General features: G+C 42.8%; 1 protein-coding gene across 1 annotated transcript in view; it reads right to left on the bottom strand.

Moving 5' to 3' along the window:
* Positions 1-13,058, bottom strand: part of MAN1A1 (mannosidase alpha class 1A member 1) — a 173,558-nt gene extending 160,500 nt beyond the window's left edge. Inside the window, exons 1-2 of the mRNA NM_001205972.1 lie at positions 12,814-13,058; positions 11,734-12,601 (exon numbers count right to left, since the gene is read on the bottom strand). Coding sequence (NP_001192901.1) covers positions 11,734-12,354 — 621 coding nt within the window. The 5' untranslated portion in view covers positions 12,355-12,601; positions 12,814-13,058. The remainder of the gene's footprint in view (positions 1-11,733; positions 12,602-12,813) is intronic.
* Between the last annotated feature and the right edge of the window lie 937 nt (positions 13,059-13,995).

Genomic DNA, 13,995 nt, shown 5'->3' with positions numbered 1-13,995 from the left:
CAAAGGCTACATGGGCTCTTTAATTTCATTATCTCTAGTCTGGATTATCTGCAGGTCTGCTGGGCTCTAATGTGCCTAAAGCAACTGCCAGAGTATTCATGACAGAAATGAGGGCTGTGACTTCTAAATGCTCTTAAGCCTTAATCTCATTTGGTTTTCTTTCAAGTACCTAATGATCACAGAAGTCTTTATCAGGACTCAGTGCAGGTGGGGCAGTGCCTCTGCATTCTGCAGAGCAAAGGAACTAGCCAGGATTGCTTTCTCAGGGAATGCCTCACCAAGCAAAGATCTTCCATCTCCTTCTAGGATACTCTCAGTGGGGTTTCTAGCTGCCAGCCTGCTATTTAGGGCTGAAGAGGAGGGAGGGCCAGGCCAGCCAGCCTCCAGAGCATATGTTCTCATTAGAGTCAAGTATCGCGGGCGGAGCCGGCCTGAGAACTTAAGAGGCAGTTCCCAGCTCTATATAGTAAACACACTTGGGGAATCTCAAGAGCTCAGGGCTCACAGAACCCTATTTTTCATATGTAAAATGAGTATGGGCTTCAGGATCTCCGAGGTCCTTCTGGGCTGGATACCTTAATAAATCTAAATTCAAAGCTCTCAAAAAGGCCACGATCTGTTGAGTTACAAACTAGACCTGATTTATGCGAATTTAGACTACCAGGTAACAACACATTGAGCTCTGATTATAGAACTGATCATAATTACATACATTTTTGCTAAATCTAAAATAATTTTCTTTGTACTTCTTAAAAATATTCCTCCAAAGACAAAACAGGTTAAAATGCATTTTACTTAATCCCTCTTCTTCTCTATCTTGGAGAACAATTTCAAGGCTTAAGGAGGCAACTCAAGAACTGTGCTCATTCTGAGAAGACGGTACTTCAGGAACAAGCACATGAGACTGTGAGAAAGAGACAAATGAATTCTTTCACACATATTCTGAAGTACAGAAGCTGAAAAAGTATGCAATTTTTAAGGATACCGAAAGTTTTTTGGATTTGGCGAGAAGGTGAGAAAATCAGAGTTGACAGTAGCACAGTAAAATCATAGCTGTCTGAAAGATCATCCTGAATTGGAAGTGTACCCTTTAAGCAAACCTATTTTGAACTTTGTTTTTGATAACTTTTGGAAACATCATTACCCACTTTCCTGATGCATTAAACCGTATCTCAAACAATGTAATCTTGGCTTGATGGCTTCAGGTAGTGACTACTAACAGTAATAACAGCAAGCAACATTTATTATACACTCCCTATGTTTTATAATAATGTGTGCTAAGTCACTTCAGTCATGTCTGACTCTTTGTAACCCCATGGACCGTAGCTTTCCAGGGTCCTCTGTCCATGGGACTTCCCAGTCAAGAATAGTAGAGTGGGTTGCCATTTCCTATTCCAGGGGATTTTCCTGACCCAGGGATCGAACCCGAGTCTCTAATGTCTCCTGCACTGGCAGGCGAGCTCTTTACCACTGGTGCCACCTGGGAAACCCATGTATAATAGTAATACCATTTTAAGTGCTTTGTGTGGATGCTCACATTTAAGCTTTCTGATCCAAGAAAGTGCGTACTTAATTATTACTGCCATTTTACAAATGAGAAAACTGAAGCTCTGACAGATTAAGCAACTAGCTTAAGGTCACAACAACTAATACATGGTAAAAGCCAGATTCAGGCCCAACTTGTCTGACTCCAAAACTAGCCCTTCTCACCATACCATGTTGCTACAAATGAATGTAGCAGGGGCAGGTAAAAGCACCTGGAGAATCTCCAGGACCTTCTTGGGTGAAGAGAACTGTGTGCTCCTATAACGAAGAGACCCCAGATTGGTGCTTTTTAAATGTATGTCTACTTGCTGTTTTTTAAAGGTAAGTATAGTTAATGTGCAAAATTATATAACTTACAAGTGAACAATATAGTGATTCATAATTCTTAAAGGTTATACTCCATGTGTTGTTATTATAAAATATTGGTTATATTCCTCATGTTGCACAGTATCTCCTTGCAGCTTATTTCATACCTAATACCTTGCATCTCTTCATTCCCTATCCCTAGATTTCCCCCTCCCCCTTCCCTCTCATCACTGGTAACCACTACTTTGTTCTCTATACCTGCGAGTCTGCGAGTTTCTTCTCTATACCTGCGAGTCATTTTTGTCATACTTCATGAATCCCACAGACAAGTGCTACTATTAAATATATGTCTACTTTAAAAAATATATACTCTGTCAGGGAATGGCATGATATATTGAAAGTGATGAAAGGGAAGAACCTACAACCAAGAATACTCTACCCAGCAAGACTCTGATTCAGATCTGATGGAGAAATCAAAAGCTTTACACACAAGTGAAAGCTAAGAGAATTAAGCACCACCAAACCAGCTTTACAATGAATGCTAAAGGAACTTCTCTAGGCAGGAAACACAGAGAAGGAAAAGACATACAAAAAATAAACCCCAAACAATTAATAAAATGCTAACAGGATCATATATATCGATAATTACCTTAAATGTAAATGGATTCAATGTACCAACCAAAAGACATAGACTGGCTGGGTAGATGAACCCCACAAATTGTATGTAATTATTTTATATTGTTAGGTTAATCATGTTTCCACTATGGCTTGCAACTGTAATTATCTTTTTTTTTTTTTGGGGGGTCTGGCTATTGATTGTGAAAACTGATAAACGTCTTTTACTACTGTGATTCAGTTTAGTTCAGTTCACTCGCTCAGTTGTGTCCAACTCTTTGCAACCCCATGAACTGCAGCACGCGAGGCCTCCCTGTCTGTCACTAACTCCAGAGTTCACCCAAACTCACGTCCATCGAGTCGGTGATGCCATCCAGCAGTCTCATCCTCTGTCGTCCCCTTCTCCTCCTGCCCCCAATCCCTCCCAGCATCAGAGTCTTTTCCAATGAGTCAACTCTTCGCATGAGGTGGCCAAAGTATTGGAGTTTCAGCTTTAGCATCAGTCCTTCCAAAGAATACCCAGGACTGATCTCCTTTAGAATGGACTGCAAAGATGGGCTTGACACAGGACAGAAATGGTATGGACCTAACAGAAGCAGAAGATATTAAGAAGAGGTGGCAAGAATACACAGAAGAACTGTACAAAAAAGATCTTACGACCCAGATAATCACGATGGTGTGATCCCTCACCTAGAGCCAGACATCCTGGAATGTGAAGTCAAGTGGGCCTTAGAAAGCATCACTACAAACAAAGCTAGTGGAGATGATGGAATTCCAGTTGAGCTCTTTCAAATCCTGAAAGATGATGCTGTGAAAATGTTGCACTCAATATGCCAGCAAACTTGGAAAACTCAGCAGTGGTCACAGGACTGGAAAAGGTCAGTTTTCATTCCAATCCCAAAGAAAGGCAATGCCAAAGAATGCTCAAACTACCGCACAATTGCACTCATCTCACATGCTAGTAAAGTAATGCTCAAAATTCTCCAAGCCAGGCTTCAGCAATACATGAACTGTGAACTTCCAGATGTTCAAGCTGGACGTAGAAAAGGCAGAGGAACCAGAGACCAAATTGCCAACATCCGCTGGATCATGGAAAAAGCAAGAGAGTTCCAAAAAAACATCTATTTCTGCTTTATTGACTACGCCAAAGCCTTTGACTGTGTGGATCACAATAAAGTGTGGAAAATTCTTTAAGAGATGGGAATACCAGACTACCTGACCTGCTTCTTGAGAAACCTATATGCAGGTCAGGAAACAACAGTTAGAACTGGACATGGAACAATAGACTGTTTCCAAATAGGAAAAGGAGTACATCAGGTTGTATACTGTATATTGCTTATTCAACTTATATGCAGAGTACATCATGAGAAATGCTGGGCTGGAAGAAGCACAAGCTGGAATCAAGATTGCCAGGAGAAATATCAATAACCTCAGATATGCAGATGGCAACACCCTTATGGCAGAAAGTGAAGAGGAACTAAAAAAGCCTCTTGATGAAAGTGAAAGAGGAGAGTGAAAAAGTTGGCTTAAAGCTCAACATTCAGAAAACTAAGATCATGGCATCTGGTCCCATCACACTATTGTGATTACGTAATTATTATTCATTTAATACCACTGTCTCATGACTGTGTGCTCAGTTGCTCACTCATGCCCCACTTTTTGTGACTCTATAAACTGTAGCCTGCCAACCTCCTCTGTCCATGGAATTTTCCAGGCAAGAATACTGGAGCAGGTTGCCATTTTCTCCTCCAGGAGATCTTCCTGAATCAGGGATCGAATCCATGTCTCTTGCATCTTCTGCACTGGCAGGCAGATTCTTTATCACCAGCGCCACCCAGGAAGACCATATCAACAGAAATCAGTAAAATTCTATTATCCCCAAAACTACCATTTAAGAGAAAAACCTGTAATTGCTTTTTTAAATCCAGATGCACATTAGAATTATCTTGGAATATTTTGAAAAATACAAATGTACAGGTATTGTTTTTTTCTTCAAAACTCCAGACCTGATTCTAATGAGCAGCCATGTTTAAAACTACTGGACTATATGATTATCTTTTAGTACTATCTAGTTTGTTTCATTTTTTTCTATTTCACATTCAGTGCTCCTATTTTGTTTATGTTTTCCAATTTCTCCATCTCTCTTTTTTGTTGTTCTTTCTCAAGCCTTCATCAAGTGTAACAGAAATCTTTTGTATACATATATGTACATAAATAGCATGCACAATATATTTTAGAAAATTACGAATGTTTGCCTTGCTAAAAAGTTTACATTTTGATTCTACTTGTTTGACTATGAACAGAGTGCTAGATTTCTAATTTATATTCACTCAAAACTTTGATATAGTTCCATTTATTCTGGCATGTAGTATCACTGCTAATAGTCTAGAAAGCTTATTATCTTGGTGATTTAAAAAAAATTTTTTTTTGAATGAGGCTTGAAACTTCTAATCCAATTCTGAGAATATAAAGAAATACTATGTTGCAAAAAGAAAAAACCAGGAAAGTAACATGTGATACAGTATTATTGTATCACATTGTATTATAAAGTGAAGATTTTGTTCAAATATCAAAAAACTTTATGTTAGTGTCCATTATTTGTTTTCATACCTTATACAAGATTCCATATTGCATTTAGTTGTATTGAGCAGCTTCAGCCTCATGCAACAAATTCTGATAACTTCTCTTTTCATTTTTATTCTGTCACAAATATTTTCTTAATTTCCCTTGTTATGGTTTCTTTGATACACTTATTTAAAAATAAACATTTAATTTCCAAACACATGGGGTTAAGTATTTTTTATGTTAATTTCTCATTTTGATCCTTTGATCCTCTCATTTAAATCCTTTTTTCTCTGCAATCACCCTTTTCGTTTTTTCAGTCTTATAACTTTATTGAAGCTTTCAATGGCTAAGTAAAGATCGTTCTTGGTAACTGTCACATTGCACATGAAAATATGTGGGTTATTTTCAAATATCTTTCAATACTGATTTCTAACATAATTCCATAGTGATAAGAGAACAGACTCTATGATTTCAATATCTTTAGACCATGAAAATTTTGCATCTTGTTTTATGTCCCTGGATATGTCCCAGTGTCTCCAGGTTTATAGTCTATGGGAACTAGAATAGACTTTGCACTCTGTTGTGTGAAAATTATATAAATCTTAATTACATTGAATTGATTCATAGTGCTTTTTCAGATCTACTATATCCTTCTAATTTTCTGTCTATCCATTCTATTAATTTTCGAGAGTTTGAAACTGAAACTCCAACTAAAAATCTTAATTTATCTACTTTTAGAAATAATTATAATACATAGTGGAACTACATATAATTGCTCTTTATTTTCCAAGTCTCCTGCAAATGTGTTATCATACTTTCACAGTTTAGAAAAGAAAAAATATATACTTCTTCAGGTTAACTTTCAATTCTTCTGTTATGCATTGTGCATTGTCAAAACAGCACCTACATTTATGGTTTGAAAGAACTCTCCCACACTGGTACACCCTTTTCCTCTTTTTTTTTTTTTTAAATTTCTCCCCCAGCTCTCTTTGTAAAGAATGCCCAATTGAGTAATTACTAATGCCTCTGTTTCCCTGCAGGTATTTTCATAAGGAGAAAAAGATGTCATCAAAATTCCCAGGATGGCTTTAAAACGAAGAGGTCTTCTTAACCATGCCCCTAGTAAGATCTTTTTTTAAATTATAATAGTTAACATAATTCATATGAGACCAAAGTTTTAGTACTACAGGATTGTACATGTTTTGCAGTTACTTGACATTAGTGTCTGCAAATAACGAATATGAGAGTCAATTTATACACCTCCTTGACATTTTACTTAGGAGGCAAGTCATGTCTGGATAACGAACAACGTTCACCCAGGACTGGACTTCCATGCTCAACTCTACCACTAACTAACTAGCAAAATGATTTTCAGGGCAATTTTTGTGTCTCAGCTGCCTTTATTGTAGCTATCTCTAAAGTCTCATTCAGATACAATATTTTATGGCTTAGAGCACATGGGAAAGATTGAAGGCAGGAGGAGAAGGGGATGAAAGAAGATGAGATGGTTGGATGGCATCACTGACTCGATGGACATGAGTTTGAGCAAGTCTGTGGGAGTTGGTGATGGACAGGGAAGCCTGGCGTCCATGGGGTCACAAAGAGTCTGACACAACTGAGTGACTGAACTGAACTCCATGTTTACTTTCAAAAATCAGAGTTATTTTTATAGCATTTTTTGGTAATAGGAAAAAATTTGGCAGACTTGTTTGAAGGACCTTTAAACATATTTAGTAGTAAAGGGTGGGGGACTAGAGGTAGCTCAATTATTTAATACTACACAAGACAAAGAATATTGAGGGAAAAGTCAAGACTTAGTTTCCCCAAAGAAAGAATCTCTTTCTTAAAATACCAAACACTGGCTTCTCCTTTATCATTCTGTCTCCTTAGGGGAAAGGCATGTCATGGTATCCACGGAGCCCAGCAGGGGAGCTACTCCTATTGTGACCAACCAAAACTCACCTTTGACAAACATATTTTTGTGGTTTTGTAGGTTATAAAGGACTTAAAAGGCCACAGGTCCTCTACTGGGTTATAAGATATAAGGGTCCTATGCAGTGCTGATCTACCCATGTATATATAGCCCTCATCACTCATACTGACCTGATGGGTTTCCTCCTGTCTGACCTTTAGACCCATGCTTTAAACTCGCTCTGATAATGAATTTGTATTACCATAGCTTATTATATAATTTAATACAAATAAGTTAACTAAGCTGCTGAAGTCCAACAAAGTTACTCATCCAAAGACACTTTTTACAAACGTGAATCATCAACACAAATTTCTCAAAGTGGTTTATTAGCTCACTTAAGAAATAAAGATGCATTTACTTGAAAATGCATTTTTTTAACCTCTTTTCCACTGAATTAACTAGGTTCTAGATCTTATATAGAGCTCCTTTATATGAATGTTAAGTTACCCAGTAAGAGAAAAATACTCCTCCCAAACAAATTATCAGTAGCTTACAGAAAATTAAGCTGAGCATAACTGATTATCCATTAACAATCTTTTCCTGCTTTTGTACATATATTAATGTTCAACACTCAGCATCTACTCTAATACTTACACTGCTGAAATATTGAATTTATTCATTTACTTGTTAAAGAGAGAAATTTTTACAAATGCTCCATGACCTACCTGCTCTGCTGCTGCTGCTGCTAAGTCGCTTCAGTTGTGTTCGACTCTGTGCAACCGCATAGATGGCAACCCCATAGATGGCAACCCCATAGACCAGGCTCCCCTGTCCCTGGGATTCTCCAGGCAAGAACACTGGAGTGGGTTGCCATTTCCTTCTCCAATGCATGAAAGTGAAAAGTGAAAGTGAAGTCACTCAGTCGTGTCCGACTCTTCAAAACCCCATGGACTGCAGCCCACCAGGCTCCTCCATCCATGGGATTTTCCAGGCAAGAGTACTGGAGTGGGGTGCCGTTGTCTTCTCCGCTACCTGCTCTGAGGAAGGTCCTAAGAGTGGGAAAATCTTGCATTTGCTCCTGTTCAATGTCTGGTGTGTTTCAGAACTTGGTGAGCTGAACAGGCAAGGTAACCCAAGGGCATCCAAGCTCCTTCAGAGTCAGGTCTTCAAATTGTGGCCTTTATTATTTTGCAAATATTATTTTCCACACTACTACTCATACAAATAAGTTTCAAAATAAAAATGTCTTGTTTTAATATGTCAAGGTAGATTATTCCTATGTCTGATTTTTAATAAAAGTTAATTGTCAGTAGTTAACATAAATTACAGACTCATGCACAACCTAAGGCTAGTGTGTCAGGCATAAAAATATATCCTCACCATTAGCTATCAATACGAAAATTTGCTTTCAACTTTTAATTATGTAACAGTTCTGGAATTAAAAACTAAGGCCTGTTTTGAGAAACCTAGAAAGAAAACTGTGACCCAACAGTTACCTGGTCCTAAAACCGTGCTTGATAGACCCAAACCTGGCTGTCAGCCTCCCCACTACCATCCCATTTAGACTGGAGGGGGTTCCAGTCTAAGAAGGGAGGGATCACATTGATGGTTTGACTGTCTTCAGGCCCTATTACTCAGAAACCCTCCCCATAATTACACAAAAATGGGGGGAAAGTTCATCCTCTAAATTAGGATTAAGGTTCTAATTCTAAAGGATAGTGTAGATGCTTTGGGTAAACTCCCCCTAAAAGCTTCCTGACTTTAAAAAATGTTGGGGTAGAAAAATAAATTACTATTTTTCTAAAAATTCCATGGTGTTCTTTCACTTCTGTGCTTCATTTGCTTTTTAAAGTTAAGGGCAACTTGAGCACAATTTTAAAAAGATCAGCCTCGTGGGAATACGTACTATGTATATATTATAAATTTCATGGAAGTCCCAGAGTTGATTTATTTACGAAGTTTTCATGGGGTGGGGGGATGTCTTAATTTCAGTTTTAAGTTTTATGACAAATATTTATCATCCATCCAGTTAGTACTAGAAAGCATGTAGCTAGCACTTTTTGTGAAGGGTGCTAGGCAATAAACATCCTGAAATTAAAGACTGTTTCCCCTTAACACAAATTTTTAAAAAATTTACCACAATACCAGTAACACAACTGCGTTGGCAAAAAAAAGCACTGGCTGTTTTTAAACTAAATTTACAATATGAAAGTTTGGCTCAGAAATTATAGTCCAAGCTCCCAATATGTTAGAAGACTTGCTTATATCAATACTTTCTAAATTTTACCTATAACACTGTTAGTACCTCCAGGTATGATAGAGAACCTAAGTAAATAAAAATCACTAGAAAAAACAGGAACAATAAAAATCAAGATCAAGGCAAAGATCCATTGGTTCATGACAAGGCATACATGGTACCTGAAACTGAATCTAAATGTATCAAGTTGAAGTCCATTCATAATGGGCAACCACTCTTCCCTCTCTAAAACTGAATGTTTACAGCATAGTTTTATAATAGTATCAGTTAACCTTTTTTTTGGTTTACAAACAAACACATCTGCCTGAACTAATCTGATGAAAAACCATAATCCATTTCTTCCCATTAGTCTTTGACTAAATACTGAAGCTAATCATGCTGGCTTTCTACCCCCACCTCCCTACCCCGCTTGGTTCTCAGGGCAACATGAAATTTTAAAGAATCCATTTAGTTCCACCACTTTATGCAAGACTGGGCAGTTTCAAAACATCCAGGTACAAAGATGTTAGCATCACACTGATATAGAAGGCTACACAAATTTCCTTTACATGGTTAATTAAGACCTTTTGATCTACAGACAAATTTAACGGTGGATCTAATAGCAACAGATTCGTGAGGAACACATACTGTTAATATTCTGTCCTGAATCTGACTGCTACTGTCCCAGTGCTTCTGGTCTAAATGCACTTTTACTTAGTACTAATCGGTACCAAAAGCTTTTTCACATCCATGGATCTATAATATTTAAAATAATATCCTGGGACAATTGTGATCTACACTGTCAGTTCATAGGAATTCAGAGGCATGAAATGTGAATTACACCACTTCAAACTTAAGGAAAACATAAGCAGATACAGATTTGGGGCTAATTTATCTATGGGTTTTGGTGGGATATTTTCAAGGAGGCTGAGAGATGAAAAGGAGAGGGAGATGACTGGTGAAAGCAGAGCTTTTTTCCATCTTCCTGGAGAGTCGGAGAAGAGTTTCATGGAGAAGGAAAACTGCTAGATAGAAGTTGTCACAGGGAGTACAACCCACTTCCCCAAGTCTGGGAAGGTTCTATGCCTGAGGAAAGGTGTCATAGTTCAAAGGCTGATGGGCTATATGGTACAGGAGGGATGACTGCAGGCAGCTTGCCTAGGGTAAACTGAAAGGGACCCAAATCCACCTTAACTTGCTCAATTACAGCTTAACCAAATTCATTGGGTCATCATATTAAAATCACAAATTCTACAATGATCAAGCTACCTCCAATTTGCAGCCACTTCAGCTAAGTACCTCTTCACAACCTCAAAACTCTTTTTATGCTCTTTAAATGGGGGGCGGGGGCGGGGGGTGGAATCAGGAAGCTTCCTTTCCTGAGTACCTGGTCCAATGTCAAAACACAGCATTTATTTTCAAACCCTGTGAAACTTAAAAAAATGAAAATTCATAGTGTATTTCAGAAATTGGAATCAAAATTTGGGGTAACATGCTTTTAACATGGTTCCTACAGTCGATGGATTGTGCAAAAATCCAGAATGGTATAGTTTCACAAGGAAGAGCAGCTGAGAAAAGAGGCTTGTCCACAGACAGCCTGGTGACAAGAAGTCTGGGCTTCAAGTCCTGACTCAGTCACTAACTGGTTCTGGGGCTCTGGGCCCTTCAACGTTCATTTTTAAAATGATAGTCTGAAACGATTTTTAAGGTCCTCTTCAGCTTCAAGCTAAGCACAAACTGACCATGTTTCAAGTTCCAACCGAAAATTACAGGAAAGAAATTAGGAAAGACTTAACAAAGTCCATGTTTGCCCGAGATTAAGTCTGTCATCATTGTGCTGCTGTGGAGGAAAACCTGTTGCATCACATGGAATACTCTTTTTCTAGCTACACTAGAAATGCAAGAAGCAGTAGGCTGGCTTTTTACATTTTTTTTTTTTTTTTCATTTTGTGAAAAGTAAACAACAGTGTGCCCCCTATGATAACAAGTTCTCAAGTTTCACCTTTATAGTCTGTAAGTACACCTGGCGGAATGGGGCCACGTGACTGAACGCGGGCTGGGCTGGCTTGCTGTTGGAACATTTCTGTGATGCGTGATCGATGCTTTGCGTTTACATTCAAGCTTCATTCCAAACCCACGTCCAAGCTTTATTAGAAGGCTGTTTGGGACCTTCACTGTTGCTGTTTTCAGGGACGATTAACTACGTATTGGCCAGTGGAAGAGGAAGTTTGCACAGGATCTGCCCATGTATTAAATACCTACTTCGTGTGGTTTATGCTCACTCGAGCATGCAAGTTAAAAACAACGGGATTCAACCTCAGATCCTAATTGGTCACATCTACTTTGACAATAAAAGGGAAGTGAAAGAGCCTTTGACACTGCATCTGGTGTAAGTGGAAAACCTCCCTGTCTCCCCACACTAATGTTACAGACATGCCCTCCGCCCCCCACCCCCAACACTGTAATATCACACAGTTAAAGAGTTTCAAAGGTCTGTCATTTCTCCCAGAAAAACACCGCGGGTCTGGAGGGATTTCTAGCTGGGTGCACTCACCTCTTTGATCTTTTCCCTTTTCTCGCGGATGGCGGCGTCGGCGGGTTCCCGGTCAATCGCCCCGATTGTATTCACGGGCGCTAAGTACACTGGGGGCAGCCTTCTGAACCCCGCCCTGTTACTCAGCTGGTCCTGGGCCACCTTCTCCTTCTCCATCAGGATGTCTCTCTGGATCTCCTCGGGCAGCTTCTGCAGGGTCTCCTTGGCTTCCCTCAGAGCCCGCTCGTGGTTTTCGCGGATCCTGGCCAAGTTGTCCTCTAGGGAGGCCGCGGGGTCCCCCGGAGCGTCCTCCTCGCCGCGCCGGGCGCGCCCCTCCGCCGCGTCCTCGGCGCGCGCCCCGGGTCCGGGCTTGTGGTCGGCGGCCGGCTGCAGGGCGGGGCTGGAGTGGAACAGGACCCCGCTGAGCAGCTTGGAAGAGTCGGGCAGGAAGAAGATCGCCCCGAAACAGAGCGTGATGAAGGCGCTGAACACCAACAGCAGCACGAACTTCTCCGTCAGGCGGAAGGCGGCGGGGCCCGACCCCTTCCTGCCGCTGCTGCTGCCGCCGCCGCCGCCGAGCCCCCCGCCCAGGCCGCCGCCCGCCGGACTACTGAAGAGCGGCAACAGGCCCCCCACGGGCATCGCGCCCGCCGCCCCGGCCGCCGGGTTGCCCGCTGTCCAGTGGCCTCGCGCCGCGCCGCTCAGCAGCCAAACTTCGCCGCCGCCGGGCGTCAGCGGCCGCGGGGCTGCGTCCTGGGCATCCAGGCCGCCCAAATCCCCCGCCCGGGCTGCAGGTATCCCCCGGGGAGACAACTCCCCTCTGGGTCTTCTCCCTGAGGCGGCTCCTTTGGCAAACAACGCGCGCGCGACAGACCTCTCGCTGCAGCCCCTGCGGGGAGAGAAACAGTAAAAACACAGTAATTAAGAAGGATGGTGATAAAGTTTCCACCGGTCTCCACCCTCCGACGGCCGCGAGAGCCTCCAGGACAGCTCCCCCGGCACGGAGTCCGGAGTCCAGCTGCCGGCACCGCCCTCAGAGCCCACTCTTTGGACTTAGGGGTGAAGTTGGCGGGTCTCGGGGGCGGGGTGTCCCGCGCACACCTGGAGCAGGGCCGCGCGCGGTCACCTCCTTGCAGAGGGCAGCGCGGAAGAGGCGCAGCAGGGGTAGCGGTGGGGGACTCGTCAACTTCGCCTGCTCCTCATCCCGAAGCTGGGACCAGCTGTCTCTCCGCTTCCCAGGTGGCGTCTGAGCGTGCCTCCCCGCAGCCCCGAGCACCGCGCGGCTGGGCTAGCGCGCCGACCCGCGGGCGAGTCGGAGCGAGCAGGGCAGCGCGACACCCTCCACCGCGGCCCCGCGAGCACTAACACCACTGCCGGTCTCGGGGCGGTCGGAAACGAGGGCGGTGACGCGGCCGGAGAGTGACGGCGCGACCAGGCCAATCACGCGCCGCTCAGGGCCCCCCGGGGGAGGAGCCGAGGCGGGGAGGGGGGCCGTGCCGGGAGGGGAATTTACGGGAAGCGCAGCCTCGCGGGGGCCCGGCCGGGGGCTGGGAGGTAGCCGGGGCCCCTGAGGCACGAGGCGGGCGGGAGAGGCGGCAAGAAGCAAGGCAGTCTGACCCTCCGCGGAGGCCATGGGCCGGAGGCGGCGGGCGGGACCCGGGGTCCGGGAGTTTATCCCGCTCTGGCCTCGGGCCCGGGTCCCAGAGGGTGGCTGGTCTCGAGTTGCGGGGGAGGCGCCCTGGCTGCTGCGGGACTTCCCCGCTGCCCCCTCGGACCTGCTCCTGGCAGTGCGGGGCCCGCTCCAGAGGGCTTGAAGGACAGAGTCTTGCCAAGAATTGCCAGATCTCTATGAAGCGTGGTTTCTCTTCTTTACCCAAAGCAGGGATTCCGCCAGTGCTCGGTAGCAGTTAAGCCAAAAGTCCCTTGATGAGAGGCTGTGATTTGGAGAGCTCTTGAGCTCAGCTTTTGAGCTCTTTGGTCGAACATCCTTTCACCTAAGAGGCTTAATGGTTTTGTGGTTGCTCCGAAATCTTCGACTGAATCCTCTCCCCCTTAAAAAAAAAAAAAAAAAAAGTGGTGTAGCTCCCCCACCCACTCCCACTTTCAAAATTCACCTACCTCATACAAGTTGGTCATATTTTCCACTTAAAGAAGACGTTTTATGCTGCCATAGCTTCAAGTAATAAATTTCAACATTGGATTTGACTACTTCCAGGGAAATAAGGACTTGGTCCAACAGAGATTGTCTTCTAGACAGCATTATTTTGCAAAACGTGTTTGTAA

This window comes from Bos taurus, chromosome 9, assembly GCF_002263795.3.
Source record: "Bos taurus isolate L1 Dominette 01449 registration number 42190680 breed Hereford chromosome 9, ARS-UCD2.0, whole genome shotgun sequence".
Lineage (NCBI taxonomy): Eukaryota > Metazoa > Chordata > Mammalia > Artiodactyla > Bovidae > Bos > Bos taurus.
Note: the sequence above shows the minus strand (reverse complement) of the source record. Positions and strands in the feature narration are given on the sequence as shown.